The sequence below is a fragment of the Anastrepha ludens genome, chromosome 5, assembly GCF_028408465.1.
Source record: "Anastrepha ludens isolate Willacy chromosome 5, idAnaLude1.1, whole genome shotgun sequence".
NCBI classification, from domain to species: Eukaryota; Metazoa; Arthropoda; class Insecta; order Diptera; family Tephritidae; genus Anastrepha; species Anastrepha ludens.
The window spans coordinates 10,282,759-10,305,304 of NC_071501.1; the positions used below are offsets into that span (position 1 = coordinate 10,282,759).

The 22,546-nt window shown below is 37.6% G+C and overlaps 1 protein-coding gene across 1 annotated transcript in view; it reads left to right on the plus strand.

The window, feature by feature from the left end:
- Positions 1 to 20,984, plus strand: part of LOC128863509 (probable basic-leucine zipper transcription factor P) — a 97,725-nt gene extending 76,741 nt beyond the window's left edge. The window contains exons 2-3 of the mRNA XM_054102711.1: positions 20,568 to 20,902; positions 20,970 to 20,984. Coding sequence (XP_053958686.1) covers positions 20,568 to 20,902; positions 20,970 to 20,984 — 350 coding nt within the window. The remainder of the gene's footprint in view (positions 1 to 20,567; positions 20,903 to 20,969) is intronic.
- The last annotated feature ends 1,562 nt before the right edge of the window (positions 20,985 to 22,546 follow it).

Genomic DNA, 22,546 nt, shown 5'->3' on the forward strand with positions numbered 1-22,546 from the left:
TCCGCGGGCTAGATCATGTCGTCCGAATGGACACAAACGCTCAAGCTCTAAAATAATTTGAGGCGTTACCAAGTGATTGGTGGTAGCAGAGGAAGATAAAGACCTATTTTGGCGCTCGAAAATCAGGGGGATAAGGACTTGGCTTCACTTGCTGTTTCCAACTGGCTCCGGTTAGTACGAGAAAGAAATGCGCTTTCTTAAACTCGGCCAAAATCACTTAAGCGGTTGTCACGCCAATCAAGAAGATGCTAAAGAAGTGATGAAGATGATAAAGTAAATCATTCGATACGCAAGCGAAGACACGGGCACTAGCTGATATTTACAAAGTTATTGTTCGTTCCAAAAATAAAATTAGTGCTAAAAGAACTTTGCCTCTGCCATTCACTTTCCATGCCTAGAATTCCCTTCCGACTTTATTCACTTAGGTTCTAATAAGTTTTTCGAGCCAGAGGCAAAAGTTCGTTTCAGTCAAATCGCAAAACAAGTTATTTTTATTTCCCAATAATGGACATAAATATCCGTGTAATGCATGCGCAAACTCACAAATGCATATAATTTTCATATGCAACATTAATTTGTCATAATCTGTCAACTTCTCAGTTGTCAAATGTTCATCAAAAGCCAGAATTTTGTGGCGAAGTCAAAAAACACCCAACGCATATGTGTGTGTGTGCGTATGTGATGCCATTATAAATGTCAACATGAGTCACGTGTGCAATATGCGAGCCACCGCAAAAACGCAACGCACACAGTCACACGCACGCATACACGCACCAACATCAAACTATTATTAACGCTGCTATTTTTGAGTCCCACCCGTCTGTTTGTTTGCCGCTTTGTGACGGTGCTGCTGTTATGTTGCATGTGAATATGCATTTTGTGAAATTCAAGCAGACGGACAGATATTTGGCCAGTCGGCCGCCATCGCCACCGACGCATGTATCGCAAATGTCGCGCTCCCCCACAAAAACGTCTGTGCTGCAAATCATAAAGTTTTTGTCAGCAAACGGCAGGCAAAACAAAAAACAATTGACTGCGAATTTCTTCGCGGATCTATATACATACTTATTTATATATATGTATACTTACATATGTTTGTATGTATGTATTTCTGCACATATGCCGGGTTGAGCACCTAAACGGGAGTTGGCTCGCAAGGGCGGCGGTTAAGTGCTATTGCGTGAGTGCATTGTAAGACCGCGACATTTCATGCTTAATCCTCAGTGTTTCTACACTCAAAAATATTTTCAGCTACCGCATAAAATTGTGTTTGTTATTGATGTTGTTGTTGGCATTTTAATTAAATATGCACGACACAAAAATTGCTGACAAGGAAATCAAAAAAATTATGCAGACAAGGAAAGTATGTGAGTTAGATGGCGAAGTGAAATGGATTGTGAGGCGGGAAGGTTTGGAAGTGAGAGCGTAAAAGTAATTCAGTCTGAGTACCTTTTTAGTCACAACATAGTGATTGTATGTTAGCATGTTTGCCCGTTTCAGTACTTATATACGTAAATAATTTGATCAGAATCTAGAAATTGACAATTATTCAGATCTTTTTTCCCCAATTACAAAGAGCAAAGGGTATTCCACTAATGGTGGACTAATTCGACTAGATATATTAGTGCGAGTGCCGTTCACTTTTCTTCTTCATATTGATTGGCACGATAGGCGCTTGAGCCTTCTTTCTCGTGCTAACCGGTTGAAAACACCAAGTGAAGCCAAGTCCTCCTCCACCTCATATTTCTTCTGCTTTTACCGTATCCATTCGGACAACATGACCCAGCCAACGTGGCCGCTGGATCTTCATTCGCTGCGCTATGTCTGTGGTACCATAAAGCCCATACAGTTCATTGTTCCTTCACCTGCGATACTCGCCGTTGCTACCATGCAAAGGTATACAAATCTTCCGCAGAATCTTTCTCTCGAACACTCTAAGGGACGCCTCTTTGGATGTTGTTTGTTTGTTAACAGTAATAGTAGCCCCGCCAGTGTCGTGTTTGTGTAGCTCATCTAGAGGCCCAGGAAACATGCCGTTTCGACGGGATGGGTCCAGAGGGAGAGGGGTGTTAGATGAGTCGGTCGTGCGGGGTGCCTTCACATGCCGGACATATGTTTGGTATGTCGGGGTCGATTCTGGATAGGTACGAGTGGAACCTGCTACAATATCCAGAACGTAATTGTGCCAGTGTTACACGTGTCTCACGAGGAAGCTGGAGCTCTTCATCTGCTGTAGGTGGTGGTTGGACTCCGATTACGGCATTCACAGGATTGGAGCTTAAGAAGGTGGTGACGGTCTCCCGGTGAATGTCGTTTATTGACTGTCTAAACACTGTCCCGTCCAGTAGATTGCGGTCAGTTTTGTCCTGGATTTCGTCAGCTTAGTCTAAGAGATGTCTCCTGACCTGCCTGGGAGGCGGCTCAGGCTCAAGCAGGTGTCTGCAGGGGTGAAACCTGCGGTAACATCCCAGCAGGAACTGCTTGCTGAGCAGTTTGTTATGCGCCATTACTGGAAGCATTTGTGCCTCGTTATGTAGGTGTTGAACCGGGGACATCAGGAGACAACCGGTCGCTGTCCGAATGGCAGTATTTTGGCATGTCTGTAGCTTTGTCCACTGCGTGTCACTAGTTCCAGGCGACCAGACAGGCGCTGCATAGTTTAGAACCGGCCGACCAATTGCCTTGAATGTCGATAGCAACAGTTCTTTGTCTTTGCCCCAAGTGCTGCCGGCGAGCGATTTGAGGACCTTGTTGCGGTTATGGACTTTAGTGGCAATTGCGGTTGTGTGCGCTGAGAAGGAGAGCAAACTGTCAAAGGTTACACCCAAAATTTTGGGGTTATTTACCGTCGGAATTGGTGTGTCGTCGACTTTTACCTTAAGGGACAGTTTGACCTCCTTTGTCCAGGTGGTAAAGAGGGTCACCGTGGATTTAGTGGGGGAAAGTTGGAGATTCCTCGCAGTGAAAAAGCGAGAAAGGTCGGTGAGGTAGTTGTTCACTTTGGAACACATGCCATTATCGTATAGTCGTCAGCGTATGAGACCCGGGAAACTCCCGCTGGTGGTTGGGGGAGCTTCGAGATGTAGAAGTTGAACAGCAAGGGAGAAAGGACACCACCCTGCGGTACACCTTGCTTTATCTTCCTCTGCTTTGATGTTTGATCTCGAAAAATCACTGACGAGTGACGACCGCTCAGGTAGGATGCGGACCACCTCTTTGGATGTTGTCGTCATAGTAGCATTCCATCACTTCAACTCCAATTACGGACAAAAAGATAAAGGTAAACCTCATCAAGGTAGCCCTCATCAAAATAATGTGAGTTTAGGTTCATAAAATATGTGTTGCTTTGGCTGTTGTCCTTCATTTAAAAGTGAATTGTCGCTTAGAGGCCTAAAAAAATCGGTTGCCAACTGAGCTAAACCTTGAACTGTGTAGAGGGAATATTGTTTAAAATTTTGAAATTTTTCGTTATTAATTAATGGCGATGCATTTGTCAGTGTTTTAGAAAACGAATAGTCGATTCGAAGTAAATATCTTCCCAGACAGCCAGGTAGCCATCAAATTAATGGAGGCAGTTATACTACAAAAAATCAAAGGCTGCCTGGCAGCTCTAAATGATATTAGCGGCGTCTTCAAGTTCAGCCTTATATGGGTTCCGGGACATAGAGATATTGAGGGAAATTGCAAGGCCGACGAGCTAGCCAGAAAGGGTACTAACCTTCCACTGCTTGGAAATAGAGCAATATTGGAATTCCTATGGCAACTTGCAAATAAAATAAATAAAAAATAATGTTCTTTAGGAGGTCAGTGAGTCCACGGAGAGTAGAATATACATACGTGTGTTACGTAATAGATAAGAAAAGATCAGGAGAACTGCTTAACTTATCAAGAGAGAACAACTCAAAGGTCGTGGCTTGTGTCGCCGGTCATTGCCACTCTTCTAGCCTAGTAATGTTTTCTCATGAATACTGCAAAATTTGTAGAGGAAGAAACAGTAGAACACTTCCTTTGTAATTGCCCAGCCTCGCTAAGAGTAGAGCAAAGTTGTTAGGAAAATACCATTTTGACTCTCTCACGGAACTATCCGGTGTTGGAATAAAATCTATCCTACGCTTCATAAGATCGTCTAAATGGTTTCATGGAAAATAAACACTGAGGTTCCCGTTTTACAGAGTGGTGCTACAACAAACCTACATATGCGGACTAAGTGAATTGGCTACTCTAAGCCGACAGCCACAAAACAAATAACATTACCTGGGAGTCGAATATCTCTATTTTCCATAAATTAGGAAAAAAATTAAAAAGAACTTTAAATTTGGGTACCTATTTGAAATAGCCGTAATTAAATGGGTTAGTGCTTGACTACCATTCGGAATTCGGAGTGCGTAGGTTCGGATCTCCGTGAAACAGCAAAATGAAGAAAGTGTTTTTTCTAATAGCGGTTGCCCCTCGACAGGCAATGGCAAACCTCCGAGTGTATTTCTACCATGAAAAAACAGCTCCTCGTAAAAATATCTGTCATTCGAAGTCGGCTTAAAATTGTAGGTCCCTCCATTTGTGGAACATGAACAAGAGGTACGCCACAAATAGTAGGAGGAGCTCGGCCAAACACCCGAAAAGGATGTGAGCGCCAATTATATGTATTTATATGTACTACTATGTGTACTTGCATTCAAATGTAGAAATGATAATAACTTTAAATATTATTTTCATTTGTAGCGATATGAAAGCTTTTATTTAAACTCAGCTGTCGGCAGAAATGATGAATGCAAAGAAAAACAAAAAAAAAAACAATAAAATGTGTGTTGAATCAGCAAACAAAAAACAAAAAAAATTGCGTTACTTTATGCCAAACAGCAGCCGTTGAGTGACATGTTTTCACTAGAGAAGATGGTTTATTCATTAAAAAATATAAACATGTCGCTCACACAGAACACCCCTTTCACCGGCCCCCGCTGCAGCGAAATGACTGTAGCTGCAAGCAAAGGCGGCATGCGCCAGCCTGTAAAGAGCATTTGGAATACTCTGCCTATAGAAACATTCATACATCTCATATGTATAAGCACACTGATGTTCATATGTGTAAATGGGTAGATCAATAAGGAAGAATCAGTAAAAGCTGTTGAATGATCCACAATTAATGTTTGCAGAATTTTCTAAATTTAGAAAAAACGGGAAGGCTCTGGTCAGAAAGTTTGGAAGGTATTTAAAGCGTTTGCAGGCTCGAGAAAAATGAGAAGAGAAATAGATGAGAGAGTATCAGAGGATTTGAATGGAAGGAATCAAACTCCTGGGGGCTTAAATTTGTTGAGCCCTATGACTCGGATGACTCTTGAAAGGAGTCGCTCTTATAGGGAGAGCTTGTTGTTGTGATTCATTACCGATGGGAGCAACTTACTTGATCGAATGCCATGGATGTTTTTATAATTAAGAGAACTAATATCAATTCGAGATCTGAGTTATGGGGGGTTGGAGGAATGAGCTGTGGGTACAGCTGGATGCTGTATGCGTGCCCCTTTTAGCGGCATGAGCTTGGTTTACTTCAGTTATTTATGTGTTTAGATTAGAGCAGAGAGTGCAACCAGATTTTATCTATTCTATGCAAATCTGTTCGATTGCAGGTATTCCCTGTATTCTATGTATTATTAAGATGCTGGAGGTGTCATCTGGATGACACAGTACATACCCAATTAGCATAAAAGATGCCATTTCGATACACCGCTTGTAAAAGTACTTCTTTTTATTAGTCGTACCATCTTGATTTTACTATGAATTTGCCCATGTTTTTTATTTTCTTTAATGCAATTTCTTTCAAGTTAGCCGTCGAGAATTTCCTCAGCATTCCAGACTTGAGCATTCCACAAATAGTGAAAGACTGACTATAGTGAAAGAGTGACTATCGTTGTACGGTCACCCCATCTTCCGGGCATGATCTCCAAGAGACATGTGGCCAGTTATTGTGGGCATAATTGTGAATACTGGGTTGCCCATATTCGACGAACCCATTTGTTTTTTTTTTTAAATCAAAGAAAAACACAATTTTTTGATGTTGACGGTAATAATCATTTTATTTGGTTCAAGTAGATTAGTTGACATCACTTTTTGAATATGATATCTCTCAAATGGTCGCCTTAAGCCTGTACGGCGTATTGTGCCCGTTTTGCAGCATTTTCCATAGTTTTAGCTAACATTTCGGCTGGAATATCGGCTATTTCCTAACGGATGTTGTTCTTGAGCTCTTCTATGGTCTTTGGCTTATTATTATAAACCTTTGATTTTAAATATCCCCACAAGAAGAAGCCAGGTGGCGTTAAATCGGGCGAACGCGGTGGCCAGTCAAAATCGTCATTTTTCGACATCAAACGAAGAGGAAACAATTTCTTCAAAAAATCGATTGTGGTGCGACCTGTGTGTGGTGGAGCGCCGTCTTGTTGAAACCAGAACTGCCTCATACGCTTTCGACGAATAATTGGCATCACAAAAGTGGTTATTATATCGCGATAACGCTCCTGATTGACGGTAACAGCTTGACCATCTTCATTTTCGAAGAAAAACGACCCAATAATCGTTTTCGCACTAACGCCGCACCAAAAAGTGACTTTTTCGTCGTAAAGAGGTACCTCTTGAATTTCGTGAGGATTTTCAGTGGCGTAAATATGGCAATTTTGCTTGTTTACCGTCCCATTCAATAAGAAATGAGCCTCATCGGACCTGATGATTTTGCTCTTCTTCTTCTTCTTTTGACTTCTTTTGTTGAATGTAAATTCCAACAATTTGGGAGTGCTGCGTGGCGTGTATTGTTCCATGGTAAAAATCTTCTGGGACTGACACTTCCAACCCGGTATGTCATTAAGCGATCTGACGTCTCTGTCAAAAGACACAGGGTTGCCAGATGGGTCCGTCGAATATGGGCAACCCTGTATGTCTGGTCGTGGTATGACTCATCAGCTCTAGATTTGTTGAAATTGAGTTACGTTGGTTTAGTTGTTTTGAAGGTATTCCTGTTAGTTCATTTGTCAACGGTCTGCTTTTAGAATAGCAAGAACATCTTCCTGTTGTGTACGTCTTGAGGACAGCCTATTTCTACCGCTTCGGACTTGTTATAGGATGTCTCCTTTCTTGCCAGTTCCTCAGTTCCTTCTATGTTCCTATGGCCAAGTATCCAGATGAGAGTGATGCCCGTCGTGTGCGATAAAGTATTAAGTTTTCTTTGCATTGTTATAGGTGACTTTAAAACTAAGATGGCTGTTTGACCATTTGAAAAAATACATCATTATTACTTACATCATTAAATGGCGCCTTGACCCTTCTGTACGACTGCCTCACGTGCCTCACTTTACTATCGCCCGAAAATCTGTGTCCTCGTAACTCTTTTTTTTTTAATTTGGCTCCGAAACGTAGGGTAGACAGCCATATCGAATTCTGTGCGGCAACTTATCACGGCTGTTTTATGTGCCACTGGGTTAGGCGTAGTATTAGCGTAGTATTGGCCGTTTATTATATTCTCTTTAGACAAGTAATCAATTAATGAAACTCTCTTGAATTCTCAAGAAATGGCAGTCATAAGCGTCAATGCCGACTTCAATTCCACTTTTTATTAACCATTCTGACTTTTGCTTGGACTTTGGATCATACTGCCGAATCCAGATTTTAGCAACGGTGGCAAATTTTGTCCAAAACACTCTGAAAGTATTCCAAAAAGTCTTTAAAGCTCTGCAATTGTCACTGCCTGCCGAGCGATGCAAGTCTTCGTGGTCTCAACGCGCAATATTTCTTTTGGTGTGCAAATTTCTATGAAAAATCTTTCTAATTCAATCTTTGCTAATCATTATTTCTTTTTCTATCTGCCACAATTTAATGCTTTGAGTGGTCAGCACTGATTTTTAGACTTATTGAATATTTTCTTCAATCGCTACCGTAACTGCGCGACCCGGGTGGGGATCTTCTTTACAGCTCTTTGTGCCGTTGGAGGTACAGAGTCCCCAAGAACCGATAACATTTCTTCAGAAATTTGTTATGGCGTATTTCGTTTTTTTAACGTAAAATGTGATCACAGAATTTGATCGTCACAGATCAAAAGTGCTCCAAATGAAGAAAGTTTTCAGTTCCAGACATAACAAATTCTTAATCAAGCAAATAAGAAAGAGGATATTATCTCTACTAGCAATAAGTCACACGATTACTGTTATCAGTAGCATAATGATGAATCATCGTTTGGTCAAGCTGGACTGTCATATGCGAGGGTGGGCAACCGGACAACCAGACGAATGGACCGACAGACATATCTAAATTGCTTTATTTCCTGAGCATTTCGTTATTCGTATTGCGCAATAGTGTGCTCAAATATACATATATATATATGTATGTATGTATGTCGAAATAATTTACCAAACATCAGAATACTCATATTGCAACTTTGATGAAAAATTTGAAAAGGTTACTCAACTTTTAAGGCCTTTCACATATGTCCAGATATGTATGTGTGCACATATATACGTGCCCATAAGCAGTTTTTTGTGGTTCTATTTGTTTGCACAGTGGTGTCAGGGTGTCATGTATCAAAAATTTGCATCATTTCGGCTGGCATTGAAATTGCTGCTTCATATAATTTCTTGTTTTTTTATTTGAATTTTATTTATTTTTATTTTGTTTATAAAATTTTGCGATTGCGGACACGTTTTTAAATACCTTCTTTTATTGATTTAAAGTGTACACACATACGTACTATATACAGGGTGGTCCATAAAGTGTATTTTTAATCATTTGTGTCCGCTGATAAAAATGTTTAATTTAATAACTGCCGTCCTCGGAAGATAAAGGTAAACCTCCGAATGTATTTCTGTCATGAAAAAACTCCGCATAAAAAAACATCTACCGTTCGAAGCCAGCATAAAAGAGTGGGCTATTCCATTTCTTGAAATACGTCCAGATGCACGCCACAAATTGGAGGAGGAACTCGACGAAATGCCTAACAAGAAGTGGCAGCTCATCTTGACACTGTCAACTCTTTCCCGCTCGAAATCTTCACAGCAAGTCAGTATCATATCTCAGTGTAACAAAACGAATCGCTTTATGCTGATTCTTTATAATCAGTGCTTTAGAGAAACTTGATATGGACACCTATTTTGCTAGAAAAATCACATTTTTTTATGAAGCATATTTTCATTTCGGCAGCTGTGTTAATAAGACGCATCTGGGGATCAAAAAACCCCACGCGTGAATGTCGAGAAGTCAATTCAGCCTCAGATACTCGAAGAGTGAAAGTTTGGTGCGGCTTTTAGAATGGTGACATCTTTGGTCCATTTTTCCTTTAAAATGCTGTTGGTAGTGCGCTGGAAATTAAAGACATGGGCTTGAACGATCTTTACACTCAGCAGGTTGGCGCGCCATTTCATACAGTGTATGCCACACTCAATCTTTTGTACGCCAAATTCGGTAATCGTGTTATCAGTCGTTGCGGCGATGTTGGCTAGCCACCTCGGAGCTGTGATTTCACGTCGTTAGACTACTTTCTTGTGGTATCGTGAAGGACCGTTATTATACGCACAATCCAATAACGATTCAGGTCCTTAGGGCGATAATCGAGGAAATCGTTCATGAGATTCCGTTGCCGTGCTGCACGCTATTTTACGGGCCACAGGTTGCGGATAGGGAATTGCCTTCATATACGGAGGTTAGCTGCGAATAAGTTTTTCCTAAAAAATAAGCAGTCCCGCACAAGTAGCGGGATGTAAGGGCGTATAAAATTTGGTAATGGGCTCTGTACAGTCCTTTAAAAACTACCAGGCCAAACCCATCGCAGGAAAGGCGAAAAAATGCCGCCTTTCAATACGCATTTAGCCCAAAACTGCGTATATTTTGTAGCAAGCGGCTTAAAAACCAAATGCTGCTCCCATCAGCTACATCTAAGCTAGCAGTCTCCATTCGTCGGGTAGGGACCTTAGGATAACAACTTATCGCTCCTGATTAAAATTTTCTGCTGGAACGGAAACAAGTAAATAAATTAGAATCGAACTCTGGCAACGACTTTTGAAATGAAAGATCGGGCACGAATTGGAATAACAATCGGCACTATTCACCCAAAGTCGATGCGATGGCAACTAATAATAATAATAATTTGTCAAATAGAGCCAGAAACTGTCACTAAGGTCTTGAGAATCCGGGTTAACAGAACGCGCTACTATAAATCCAGCTAAGGCAGGCATATGAAAGAAAACGTTTTGCTTAAGTAATGGAAACGTTTGCTCTTTTGGATAATTTAATAATACTATATACCGTCCGTACCGTATATTCGGCCGCCGTAGCCGAATGGGTTGGTGCGTGATCACCATTCGGAATTCATCGAGAGGTCGTTGGTTCGAATCTCGGTGAAAGCAAAATTAATAAAAACATTTTTCTAATAGCGGTCGCCCCTCGGCAGGCAATGGCAAACCTCCGAGTGTATTTCTGCCATGAAAAAGCTCCTCATAAAAATATCTGCCGTTCGGAGTCGGCTTGAAACTGTAGGTCCCTCCATTTGTGGAACAACATCAAGACGCACACCACAAATAGGAGGAGGAGCTCGGCCAAACACCTAACAGAAGTGTACGCGCCAATTATTTATTTTTTTTTTATATACCGTCCAAAGAAACCAATGCATAGACCACCCATTATTTATGTGTATACATATTCAAATTGAAATCGAAAAACTTGCTGAATAAACGTGTGAAATTTTAATAATTATTGAGCTGAGTAAACTGAAATTTGGAGAAAATATTTAATAGAATAGTGGAAAGTGTACCCTTATCCGACCAACCTTAAAGTATGGATTTGAGATATGCACACTTAAAGTTGTTAACTGTGCGCTGAGTGGAAAGAAAAGTTCTAAGAAAGATTTTTGACCCAATAAGAATTGACCCTATAGAAGCCGGTACAACTCCGATCCAAAAGATCTCACTCAGAACGAGACAGCTGTGCGTTTGTTAAAGCGCTGCGCATAAGATGTTTAGGTCACGTTACCCGAATGCCTTCTGAATGTGTCGTGAAGAAAGCCATGACAGGAAAGCTAGCGCCCGTAAAGGCCAAAGGCAGACCGAGAAACCGTGGAAAATAATCTCAAGGATTTGGGAATACGTAACTACGAAGCAAAATCTCAAGATTGACCGCCTTGGAGGAGCATTGTGAAGGAAGCTTTGACGCAGCCCACGTTGTAAAGAGAGAAAGAAAAATGTGAAAGAAGAAAAACGGAAGAATTTGCCAATTTTTTTTCTCTGTTGTACTTTTGATTAAGCCTGCAGCCCATCTTTGGTTCTACACAATACCTATTCATCCTCTTTACAACGAATTTTTGGTTGCTTCCACAATTGGAAATATCCTAGGTAATCCTCCGAAATAAAACCACTCAGCTACTTTTATAAGATGCCTCGACCTCCTGAAAAAAGTCAACCGTGCTTTCAAATGAAAATACGCTCAAACATCCAAATGTCATATTCAGTGAGTATTCGACTCATTTCCATACATTGTCAGAGGATTTCATATAAAACTGCAGCACAATTCGTTGCTTATGAAGATACTAAAAAATTGTATTTTCGCAAAATGCTTATATAATAAAAAGGTATTATAAAGGTAATATTAGCTTCAAACTTTTATTGGAACTAAAAAAAACCCGCTCTCTCCAGAAGCTGTATTGCCAGTTACCTTAAATTCTGTAACCAACTGTATTCAAAATAATGGCACCCCAACGAATTACCAAGTTTCTACTTTTTCATCAGAATTTTTAGAAAACTTCAATGTTTGCAGTTTTATATCCCATTCAATTGTAGCGTAAAAAAGTGTAAGTTGGAAGCATCTCAAAATTGTCTTCCTTATAAAGCAGACGCTCGGAGTAAAAACGAAAAAAATTGCGTAACAAGCGCAACAAAATTGTCAAAAATCAACGAATATGTTGAGCTACTCGAAACTTGCACTTTGTTATACTGAAATTGAGAGGGCTATAAAACTGCATACCCAGAAGTTGTAAGTTTTGATGTATTTTTATTTTTTGTTTATTTCTTTTTCCCCCAAATTTCTTAAATGTTTGGAATTTTGTACAGAGTTTGGAGCTTTAAGTTATATGGTTTTTGTTGCAGAAAGTACACTATTTTTCAAAAAACTTAGTAAGTATTATTTCGTGCACAAATGTAGCTTTTTAAAATCAACTTTAACAACAATTTTGCCCGTTGCTTTCTTCCATATAAAGCAGGCCTTTTAGATAAAAAGAATAGTAACACCGCAGCAAAAAAAAATTGTCAAAAATCAACTAAAATGTTGAGCCACTGGAAACTTGCACTTTATTATACTGAAATTGAATCGGCTATAAAGCTGCGTACCCAGAAGTTGGAAATTGTGATGTATTTTTATTATTTTTTTTTTTTTTTTTTTGTGAAATTCTCTATTTTCGTACAAAATTTTGAACTTTGAGTTTTCTAATTTTTGTTGTAGAATGTACTTTTTTAACAACTTGGTAACTATTATTTCGAGCACAAGTTAGCTAGTTAAAATCACTTTTTAGCAACATGTTTCCCTTTCTTGGCTCTACCAAAGGCACTTTTCTGCACATTAAGTTGGAGGTGGTCGCTATGGGAATCATGAGCAGGCTTACCAATTACACCAAATTCCTTCGTGGACCTACATTTAGCTGACATTTAGATAGCAATTTATTAGGTCAGTGATTCCTAAGAAAACCTATGAATGCTAATAATGTCATGACAACAACAAAAAAAAAAATTTGTCATGCGTAGAAATTCAACGGAACCTCAACTATTCTCTATTTGAAGAAAACAGCTGATAATATTGTAAAAATTTATTAAAATCAAATTTATAATAAAATATAAACTCATTCTATACTTTAATCCCTATGTGTATTAACTTTTGTGTATTTAGTGATATAAAAATTTTGCCTCTTAATAAATTTTTAACAGAGAAAAAAAATATAGATAGAGAAAGAATAGATATCTCAATAAATTCACAACATTTGACATTTGACACACAGAGAATACAAATAGACAACATTTACAAAAAACGGAGAAGGATCGACCGGTGTAGATAAACGACGGACACAAACCGTGGCAACAACGCGCACTACTCCAAGCGTTTATCACCCGCACAAACACAACGATTCCAGGACCGCAGCAACGGCAGAAACAGTAGTCACCAAGGAAATATAAGTCAAAAAGTAAATTCCTATTACCAAAAATATATTTCCTACAAGTTTGCACCAACAAACAAGCGCAGTGTTATATCTTTATATATATTATAATTAGCATCCACAAAGAAAAACTCAGGAAAAATAGCCTAAAGTATATCTAAGATATATATAAGGTATATCTCTGTCTCTCTCCTTTTCCTCAACGTTATATCTTTTTTCTCTCTCGCGGAACGAAAATGCCCAAAACGTTGCATGGCCTTGAAATTTACTCTCCATTCTCGCACGTCCAACGGCGCCTAAGAAGTTTCACTTCAAAAAAACAAATTAAACGAAATAAAGCATTTTCTTAGAATTTTTCAACTCAATTAATACTAAACCCACTCCACTCAATCATTACAAGCCTTTGCTCTACCTCATCAAATTAAAGGCAAGTTTACATTTTTGTTCAACATTAAAAGGAATGCGGACTTGTTGCAGACAACATACCTATTTTGTTGCCAATTTTGTTTCTCGACCATTAAATCACTTCAATTTGCAATATTTTCTGCCACCCCAAAAATATTAAAAAAAGGTAATGCAAAATGTAAAAAAAATACATACGGCATCTGCATTCGTGTAAATGCTTGGTAATACATGTCAGTAAATAATCGACCCCGAATTTATAATAAATATAAACAAATTTAACGCTTTAAATAAAAAAAAAGACTTAGAACTTGAACTGTCACAACGAACGAATAAATCTGTCAGATGAATGCAGTGCAAGAAAGCAATTAATAACCCATTTATGTTGGCCACTTGCAAATGTGGCACATACATACAAACAACAAGTACACTTGTATACATTATAGAGACATGTATATATGTTTATGTATATCCTTGTACAAATATACGTGATGTCTTACGAATATTTATGTTACGTAGTTCTAAATACAACTTAATTTGTCATTTTTTAGTGCAGACTAAGCGCATTAGCTAAACGAAAAGTGGCGGCGGCGCTGGTGGGGTTGGCTGGCTGCTGCAGAGCCCGTTGCCGCTAGGCTCACCTACTGACTGGTTGGTAGCTAATGCCACTGGTAGCTAGCGCCAAGTGTGACCAAATTGTACCATGACTCGCCAGACAGCTCTGCATTGCAATGTTTTTAATTATGTGGAAATAGAACTTGTAGATAAATTTTTGCAAAATTTGCAATTTTTTTTTTTACATTTATAAAGCAAAAAACAAAGGAAAATCCATGTTGTTGCAAATTGACTTAAGCCACGTTAAAGCAAGACTGCTTGTGTGCGCTACAAACAGCTGACTACTCGGCGTTCGCTCAACAGCGGATGCTTCAACGGATTAGCGGCAAGAATAGCAAAGTCGGCAGCTGTTGGTTTTTATATGTGACCAAGTGCGGTTTGTTTTGGTTTTTCCCCCATTTTTTTAGACGCACATTTGCCGATAAATTTGCATACTTTCAGTACAAAAAACTGCGCACGAAAAATAAAAAATCAAAAGTAATTCGTATGAAAAATGGCTTTTAAAAGTCTCGCCATGCTTTGACTTGCGCATAAACAGAAAAAATATTATTAAATAAACGAGTATTTGTTAAAAAATATAATTGAAATAAAAATCATACTTGCAAGTGAATTGAAGCATGTGCGGAATAATTAGGCAGATACAAATTCCTTTTAATCGGCAAACCGTGCATGCGTACCGGCGCAAATGCAGACGTAGACGAATTTTTCCTTTTGTACAAAGTCAGGAAAGAAACTCGCTCCCTCGCGTGTCTGAAACAAGAAATCTTTACCGAAACTTGTCGAATTTTTAATGCAAATTTGTATGCAGTGCAAATGAAAAAATGCTTAAATTGACTAAAGTAAAAAGTGGGAGAAAAAAGGCACTAGTAACCATATTGGAAAAATTTGAACCCCAAATTGTTCATGCAGTTACGGTGGGTTTATCGTATTACCTTGGCAATGGTAGTGGTTGTACGGGTTAGGCTAAGGCCTTTATACACTGCGACCAGTTTCATTAATTGTGCGCCCCTAATTGCTTTATTTTAATTATTTAATATTGCGAGAAATCGACCCAACTTCTTTGGATGGTGAAATTGCAAGTCTTCTTCCTTTAGTAGGTAGGAATCCAGGATTCGGTGTCTCCTTTGACTTAATGCTTCATAGTTGGTGATTAAGTGTTCTTTAGACTCCTCTTCATCACAGCAGAACCTGCATAAACTGGTGCTAGATAGTCCTATTGGATTGAAATGTTTATTGCAGGCAAAGTGACCTGTTAATGCTCCACAGAGTAATCTGAGACCCTTTTTAATTAGCGTAAAAGCAGATTTTGCACTGTTGGTATTAAAGTTCATGAACTTTTTGGAGTGACTAAGGCCGCTTGTTTCGTTCCAGTATTCTTTGGTTTTATTTGTTTCCATTCTTTGGTTTCCTGTTTTAGGTAATTCTTGTTAAAGTCGAAAAATGGGGTTGGTCCAATAAATAGCCTTCTGCCCCGTTTTTGGTACAAAAGTGTGCCTTCTCGTTTCTTTTGTGTCCCTCATGTCTTGGTACTCAAATCAGGGAAACCTGATTGAGAGGCGCCAGTTTGTTGAGTGCATTCTTACAATCTATAAGGACTTTTGAATTGAACGTAAAGCTATTTCATGCTTTGAGGACTGTTGTACTATCCGAAAGTATTTTAATTTTTCCTTTTCCAAACTCTTTTTTGAATACGATTTCCACTGATTCCAAAGTTTTTTAATAGCTTTTTCATTTTTTATGCAATTTGAATATTTTTTTATGAAAATATCGCTCACCCTCCTACAAATCTCATATGCCAGGTTCCATACCTTGTACAAATAAAAAAAAAAAATTGGCAAATATTCAAACTTTTCAAATAGTCTTTTTACAATACTTGCGAGTGTGAAGGGTTAAAGTCTAGTGTATTTTGGTATAATAATAAAGTGAAATCTTTTTTTTACGACGGCGAGCAAAACATTTTTTGAAAAAATCAGCGCGCTTTGTAACCTCTTAAATTTGTGCTTTATTATACACAAATTTCATGGCCTATAAAACGGCATACCAAAAATCTAGAAAAGCTGACTAAAAAATTTTAAATCTAATATATATGAAATTGTTTTTAAGTTTGAAGAAGTTTATAACTTTGAGTTATAGGGTTTTTGCTGTTGCATGAACCACATTTTCGTAAAAAAATAAAAAATAAGTAGACAAAACTTAGCAATAAGTGGTGCTTCTATTATTCTGAACACTAGTGTATATATTTAAGAACTTTTGACAGGCACTTAGATGTTGTATTCTAATGCTTTATTCAAAGTATTAATCACTCCTTCCTCAGCTCAAGGATCTCTTTATAAAATATTAAATGAAAATATAAAATATTGTATTTCTATGAAAATGCAGTAATTATTGATCGACAAGCAAAACCTTTTAATGCAACATAAGTGGTTTTATCAAAAATTCTACGATCTAAACACTCGAATTCCGGAAACGCCTTTAACGATTTGAATGAAACTTTACAATAGGGTAAGGTTTCCTTTCAATGTTTTCTCTACAAGGCTGCCTCAATATTTAAATTGTTTAAAAATAAAAAAATTCATCAGTAGCCATCAAATGCAGAACAATTCTGAAAGTTTTAATACATTTGTTTTAAGTTTCTATAAACATTTTTTATTATTTTTCTGTGTAAGGTTGCAACTTTTTTAATTCTTCATTTAAGAAAAAAAAATATCACATAATTTTCAAATACAAAACCTTTCTGAAAGTCTTGAAACAATATTTTTAATCGGGTTGCCACCTAATTTTAAATGTAATTTCTTTATTATTTTTCTGTATAAAGTTGCCACATATTCAACTTTTTTATTTAAAGATCAAAAAAACTATCACATTATAACTTTCATATACAAAACATTTCTGAAAGTCTTGAAACAATTTTTTGAATCGAGTTTAAGGTTGCCACTTATTTAAATTTTTTATTTAAAGAGCAAAAAAAATTGATATTATAACTTTCAGATACAAAATATTTCTGAAAATCTTCAAATAATTTTTTTAATTGGGGTGCCACCTAATTTGAAGTTTAATTTATTATTAATTTCTGCATAAATTTAAATTTTAAACTTAAAAAAATTTCACAACACAAGATATTTCTAAAAGTTTTAATAAAAGTTTATTTAAACGAGTTGCCACCAAATTTCCAATATACTATACATTTTTTATTTATTAAATTAATTAAAAAGTCAACCAAAACATATTAATTTTTGTTTTTTTAATTTTTTAGAAAGTTGTTAACGCACTGCTTATTCGTATTTTAAAAATAAAAAAAAATAGCACAGCATAAAATGCAAGACATTTCTGAAAGTCTTAATCAATTTTTTTAAAAGGGCTGCCATCTAGTTTTAATGTAATTTTTTTTTTTATATTCTGTATGAAATTTTTGAAAAACTTAAATATTTTATTATTTTTTGTATGTAGTACTTCCATAAATTATTTAAAAATTTAAAGATATATCTGAAAGTTTAATTAAAATTTTGTTTAAGCGGGCTGCCACCTAATTTTTAATATAATTTTTCCCATTTATTTAATTAATTAAAGAGCCAAACTAACATTTAAAATTTTTTTTTTAATCTGCAAAGCTTATTTAGAAAGGTGGTAGCGCAGTGCTTATTCATATAAGGCTGCACCTTTTCTAAATTAATCACAATATTCAATACAAAGTATTTTTCAATGCTGTATTATAACGGCTGATTTTTAGCTATTATCTTTTTCAGCAGTTGGTTTAAACAGCTGACGCGCGTTTCGTGTTTTGTTTCACTGTCAAACATCTTCAGTTTGGTCTATAATTTAACCATGAATCGTCTTACACACGAACAACGCTTGCAAATCATTGCATTTTTTTATGAAAATGCGTGTTCTGTTAAGAAAGTTTATCGCGCGCTTCTTCCATTTTATGGTCAGTTTAATCGACCCACTGAAGCGGCTATTCGAGCTATTCTCACTAAATTTAGAACCAAATTTACATTATTGGACATCAAACCACCAACACGCTTACGTAGAGTGTGAACTGAAGAAAATATCGCAGCTATATCGGCCAGTGTTAATGATGACCAGCAATTATCGATTCGTCGCCGTTCGCAAAAATTGGGCTTCTGTTACTCAACAACGTGGAAAATACAGCTGGTGCAAGAATTGAAGCCTAACGACCTACCGCAACGCAGAATTTTTGGTGAATGGGCTCTTGGAAAGTTGGCCGAAGATCCACTTTTTTATCGAAAAATTGTGTTCAGCGACGAAGCTCATTTTTGGATCAATGGGTACGTAAATAAGCAGAATTGTCGATTTTCGAGTGAAGATCAGCCAGCAGAGTTGCAAGAGCTACCAATGTATCCAGAAAAGGTCACAATTTGGTGCTGTTTATGGGCTGGAGGTATCATTGAACCGTACTTCTTCAAAGATGCTGCGAATCGTAACGTAACTGTGAATGGTGAACGCTACCGTGAAATGATATCCAACTTTTTTTTTGCCCAAAATGCAAGAGCTTGACTTGCATGACATGTGGTTTCAGAAAGACTGTGCGACATGCCACACAGCACGCGTAACAATGGACTTGTTGAGAGGCGAGTTCGGTGAACATTTTATTTCACGTTCGGGACCTGTCAATTGGCCACCCAGATCGTGCGATATAACGCCTTTAGATTATTTTTGTGGGGCTATGTTAAAGCTCTTGTCTGTTCAGACAAGCCTGCCTCAATTAACGCGTTAGAAGACAACATTAAAGCATTTATATGTGAGATACCGGCCGAAACATTGGAAAGATTGTGCCAAGATTGGGCTAAGCGGATGGACCGTTTGAAGCGCAGTCGCGGTCAACATTTGCATGGAATAATCTTCAAACATTAAATTATATGGACTGTACTATCGGTTTAAATAAAAATTTCATGCATTTTTCTGAATTTTACGTGTGTTTTTTTGAAAAACTTTCCTCTAGCTCTTAAAAAATCGCCCTTTAGTTTGGGTAGAAATGTATCAAGCGAGATAAAAAAGTCAGTAGAGCTAAAATAATGGACTTTAAAAATTAATGCCTTGAGACAACCTCAGCATGAACGGGCTAAATTTTAGTTTTGGCTAGAACTCATTCATATTGAAAGGCGGAATGATTTCTTCCTGAATAAAAAAATGTCTATAGAAAACATCAACTTTTATGGTAATACAATTCATATAAAATTCAAAAATTATAGTTCTCATTTAAAACTGTTCCACAGCACAGCTTTCAAGTTTCCAGAAAAACAAAAGAAAAAACAAATCGCGCAAATGTAAATATTACAAGAAAGAAAAAAAACACGGATTTCCAAATTAAAAGCACAACTAATTGCAAATTGCATCCACCGACGGTTAATTGAGTGCGCGTGAGTAATATTGCCGGTTTGAGGCGCCAGTTTATCGTCGGATTGTCAAAATCGCTTAAGTGTGTTTCATTTAAAATGCAATTCGAGGCATTTAAAATGCATTAAGAATTCATGAAATGCCTTTGCTGTCACTTTTATGCGCAAGTAACTGTCGAATTTACGAGCAAATACAAAGCGTGCATATAGGAGTGAGGGCGTATTTCAGCGGCTTATCAGCAGCTGTCAGCGTTACGTGTTTCATAAACTTATTGAATTGCGTATTGAAGCATAATGGGGAGATTATTTGTACTTGTGTATATGCATACATATGTATATTTCAGGATATTTTATTTCATTTCATTTATTAATGAAAAAGCCACATGCTTACAGGCTATTTGATAAATGTAAGATAAGACATTTTTTGCAGAAAGAATTAAAAAAATAAAAATTTTTTTCAGCTTTTAGTTGGGTTTTTTGTTTATTTATTTAAATTTTGACTTAAGCTTTAAACGGCTAAAAATATATTTAGAGCGATTTCAAGATGCCCTCAGCGTCATCGAAAATTTGGACCATCGGGTGAAGGTGTGCCGCCGAGGCCGTGGCGGCTATTTGGCCGATATTTTGTTCCCTACGTAAATGAGCCATACTAATGTCACCATAATAAAGAGAAATGATTATAATTTCCTAAAAAAAATTGTATATTATTCAAAATCAATACCGGCTTTTAAAACTTAACCACCCTTTAGTTGAAAAATTGCTTTTGATTTCAAGGTCTCAAACATTTTTTTAACTATTAAAAGTTTAATGACTTAAGACAATTGCGACGTCTTGTGAATCAGCTTTCACATAACTTACCTTATTATTATTATTATTTTTATTTTTTTTATTTTATTATTTTTCTTACTGACTCTATTCATTTCTTTGCCAACCATTTAACTAACTTAATTTTGCTACACAATTTCCACAACTCTTTATCGCATTCTTTACAAGTGCCTTCACATAATTTCCCATCTCTGTATCTCTTCCAGTTCTGCGCATGCTCAACAGCCAATCGGAGTCCATGACCGGCGGCGGTCTCTTTCCGCCACTCTTCAACGTCGCACCACGCGCCCATATAACCGTCAATGCCACCTGTGGTCAGAGTGGGCGTGAGGAATATTGCAAATTAGTCGATGCATATCCGCATAAGAAATGGGCCACACAGTGCGGCATTTGCAATGCACAATCGTCCGATGTGGCCAAACAGCGGCCCATCGAAGCGGTCATCTCCAATTCGAATTTCGATGAGCGTTGGTGGCAATCGCCGACATTGCAATATGGCAGGCACTTTGAATATGTCACCATAACATTGGATTTGCGGCAGGTAAGTGAAAGGGGACAGAAATAGAGAATTTGCGTGTTTTTAATTATTTCTTTTTCAACCCGACCAGCCAGGCAGCTCATAAATTTTACGGCAACGTTTTTCAATCAAATCATAATATTGCCATAATGTTTTGACATTTAAATCAATGCCTCGCCAGCTAAACGTGATCGATTGGCGCTCCTGCAGCGCTTGTGTGGGTTGCCTTCTTCAGCGGCCGCAATAGTTTGATCATCGATAAACGCTTATGATTGCTGCGAGGTAGTGCGCTGATAAATATTCGTTGCTCACTGAAGATCCTGTTTCAATGGGCGCTCTTTTTGTGCTCTTTTCTTTTTCCCCTATCTCCTCACAACTTTCACGCGCTTGCCAGCCACTTGATTGATGATGTCAATTAAGCGTGTACGACAGCCTCATGTGGGAATGCACACCACTCCAATGACGATACGCAGTTATGTCGAAACATTGTATGTGTGTTTGTGTGTGTGTGCTAACATTGATCTTGTCGCTCTTTAACAGGCGTTTACTTAATTCGATTAGTTCGTGTCGGCGGCGGCGTAGATAAAGCCGTCAAATATGACGGAAGCGAGATGCAGTTCATCACATCGATGATTAATGGCTACAAATGGACCATTTGAAGATGATAGGTGGTTAGGTGGATAAGAAAATGCTGATGTTGATTAAAAAGCGCGAAATGACTGTAAAATAAGTTGTTAAGAATGTTGAAGTTCAAGTAGTCGTTGAATGGGTTGTGCAGCGACGCAAAGTAAATGAAGCTTAGGAATGTAAGTGAAATGCCGATAAAAATCAACTGTGATCAGCCTCTATGAGCGGATCAGCCACCGCACAAAAAACAAAAAAACAAAAAAAAAAACATGGGATTCCAGACACTCAACAATGTGCACCAAAAACCTCATTTATCAAAAGTATAGCACTCAAGGACTCTAGCAGAATTTGATTTGTTTTCTCAGAATGCAGTAAATATTGCGCGCTGCTCTACTTAAACAAAGAAATAATTTCCCTCCTACGAAGCAGCGTATAGGATTTATGACTGTCATATATTAATTATGTCGAGACAATATGCACTTGTATGCCATTATTTACTTCATTCACGAAGATTTAATTAATTCTAATTGACAAGCGAGTTTATACCTCGAGTCTGGAAGTCGCAAGAGGCCATTGTATGGTCAGTTTTTTATGTTAAATTTTATTTTCTTTATGACTCATAAAATCTTTTTTCAATACAAATCACTGCATGTGGTAATAAAAATTTAATTTGTTATGGTTGTGATTGAGTTGTAATGCCATTTTTAGCTACTTCAATAATTCGGTAGACATCCTGCTTCATGCTTTAGGAGTTGGCGTACGAGGGTGGGTCATTGAGTACCAGATCTACCTAAAGCAAGACTTCGCTCTTTCGGTAAGCGGGCTTAACAGCAAATTAATGAAATCTCAGGCATGAAGATAAAAAGTTTGCTGCTATACTTGGTTCTCACGAAATGGATCTGACTAAAAAACAATGATAGTAAAACGGCGCTAGTCGCTAATTAGGATTATTTCAAGAGAAATACTCAACCACTTCAACAACAATAACAACAACAACAACCGAAAATGAGAACAGATGATATTGGCAGAAGTTTGTGATTT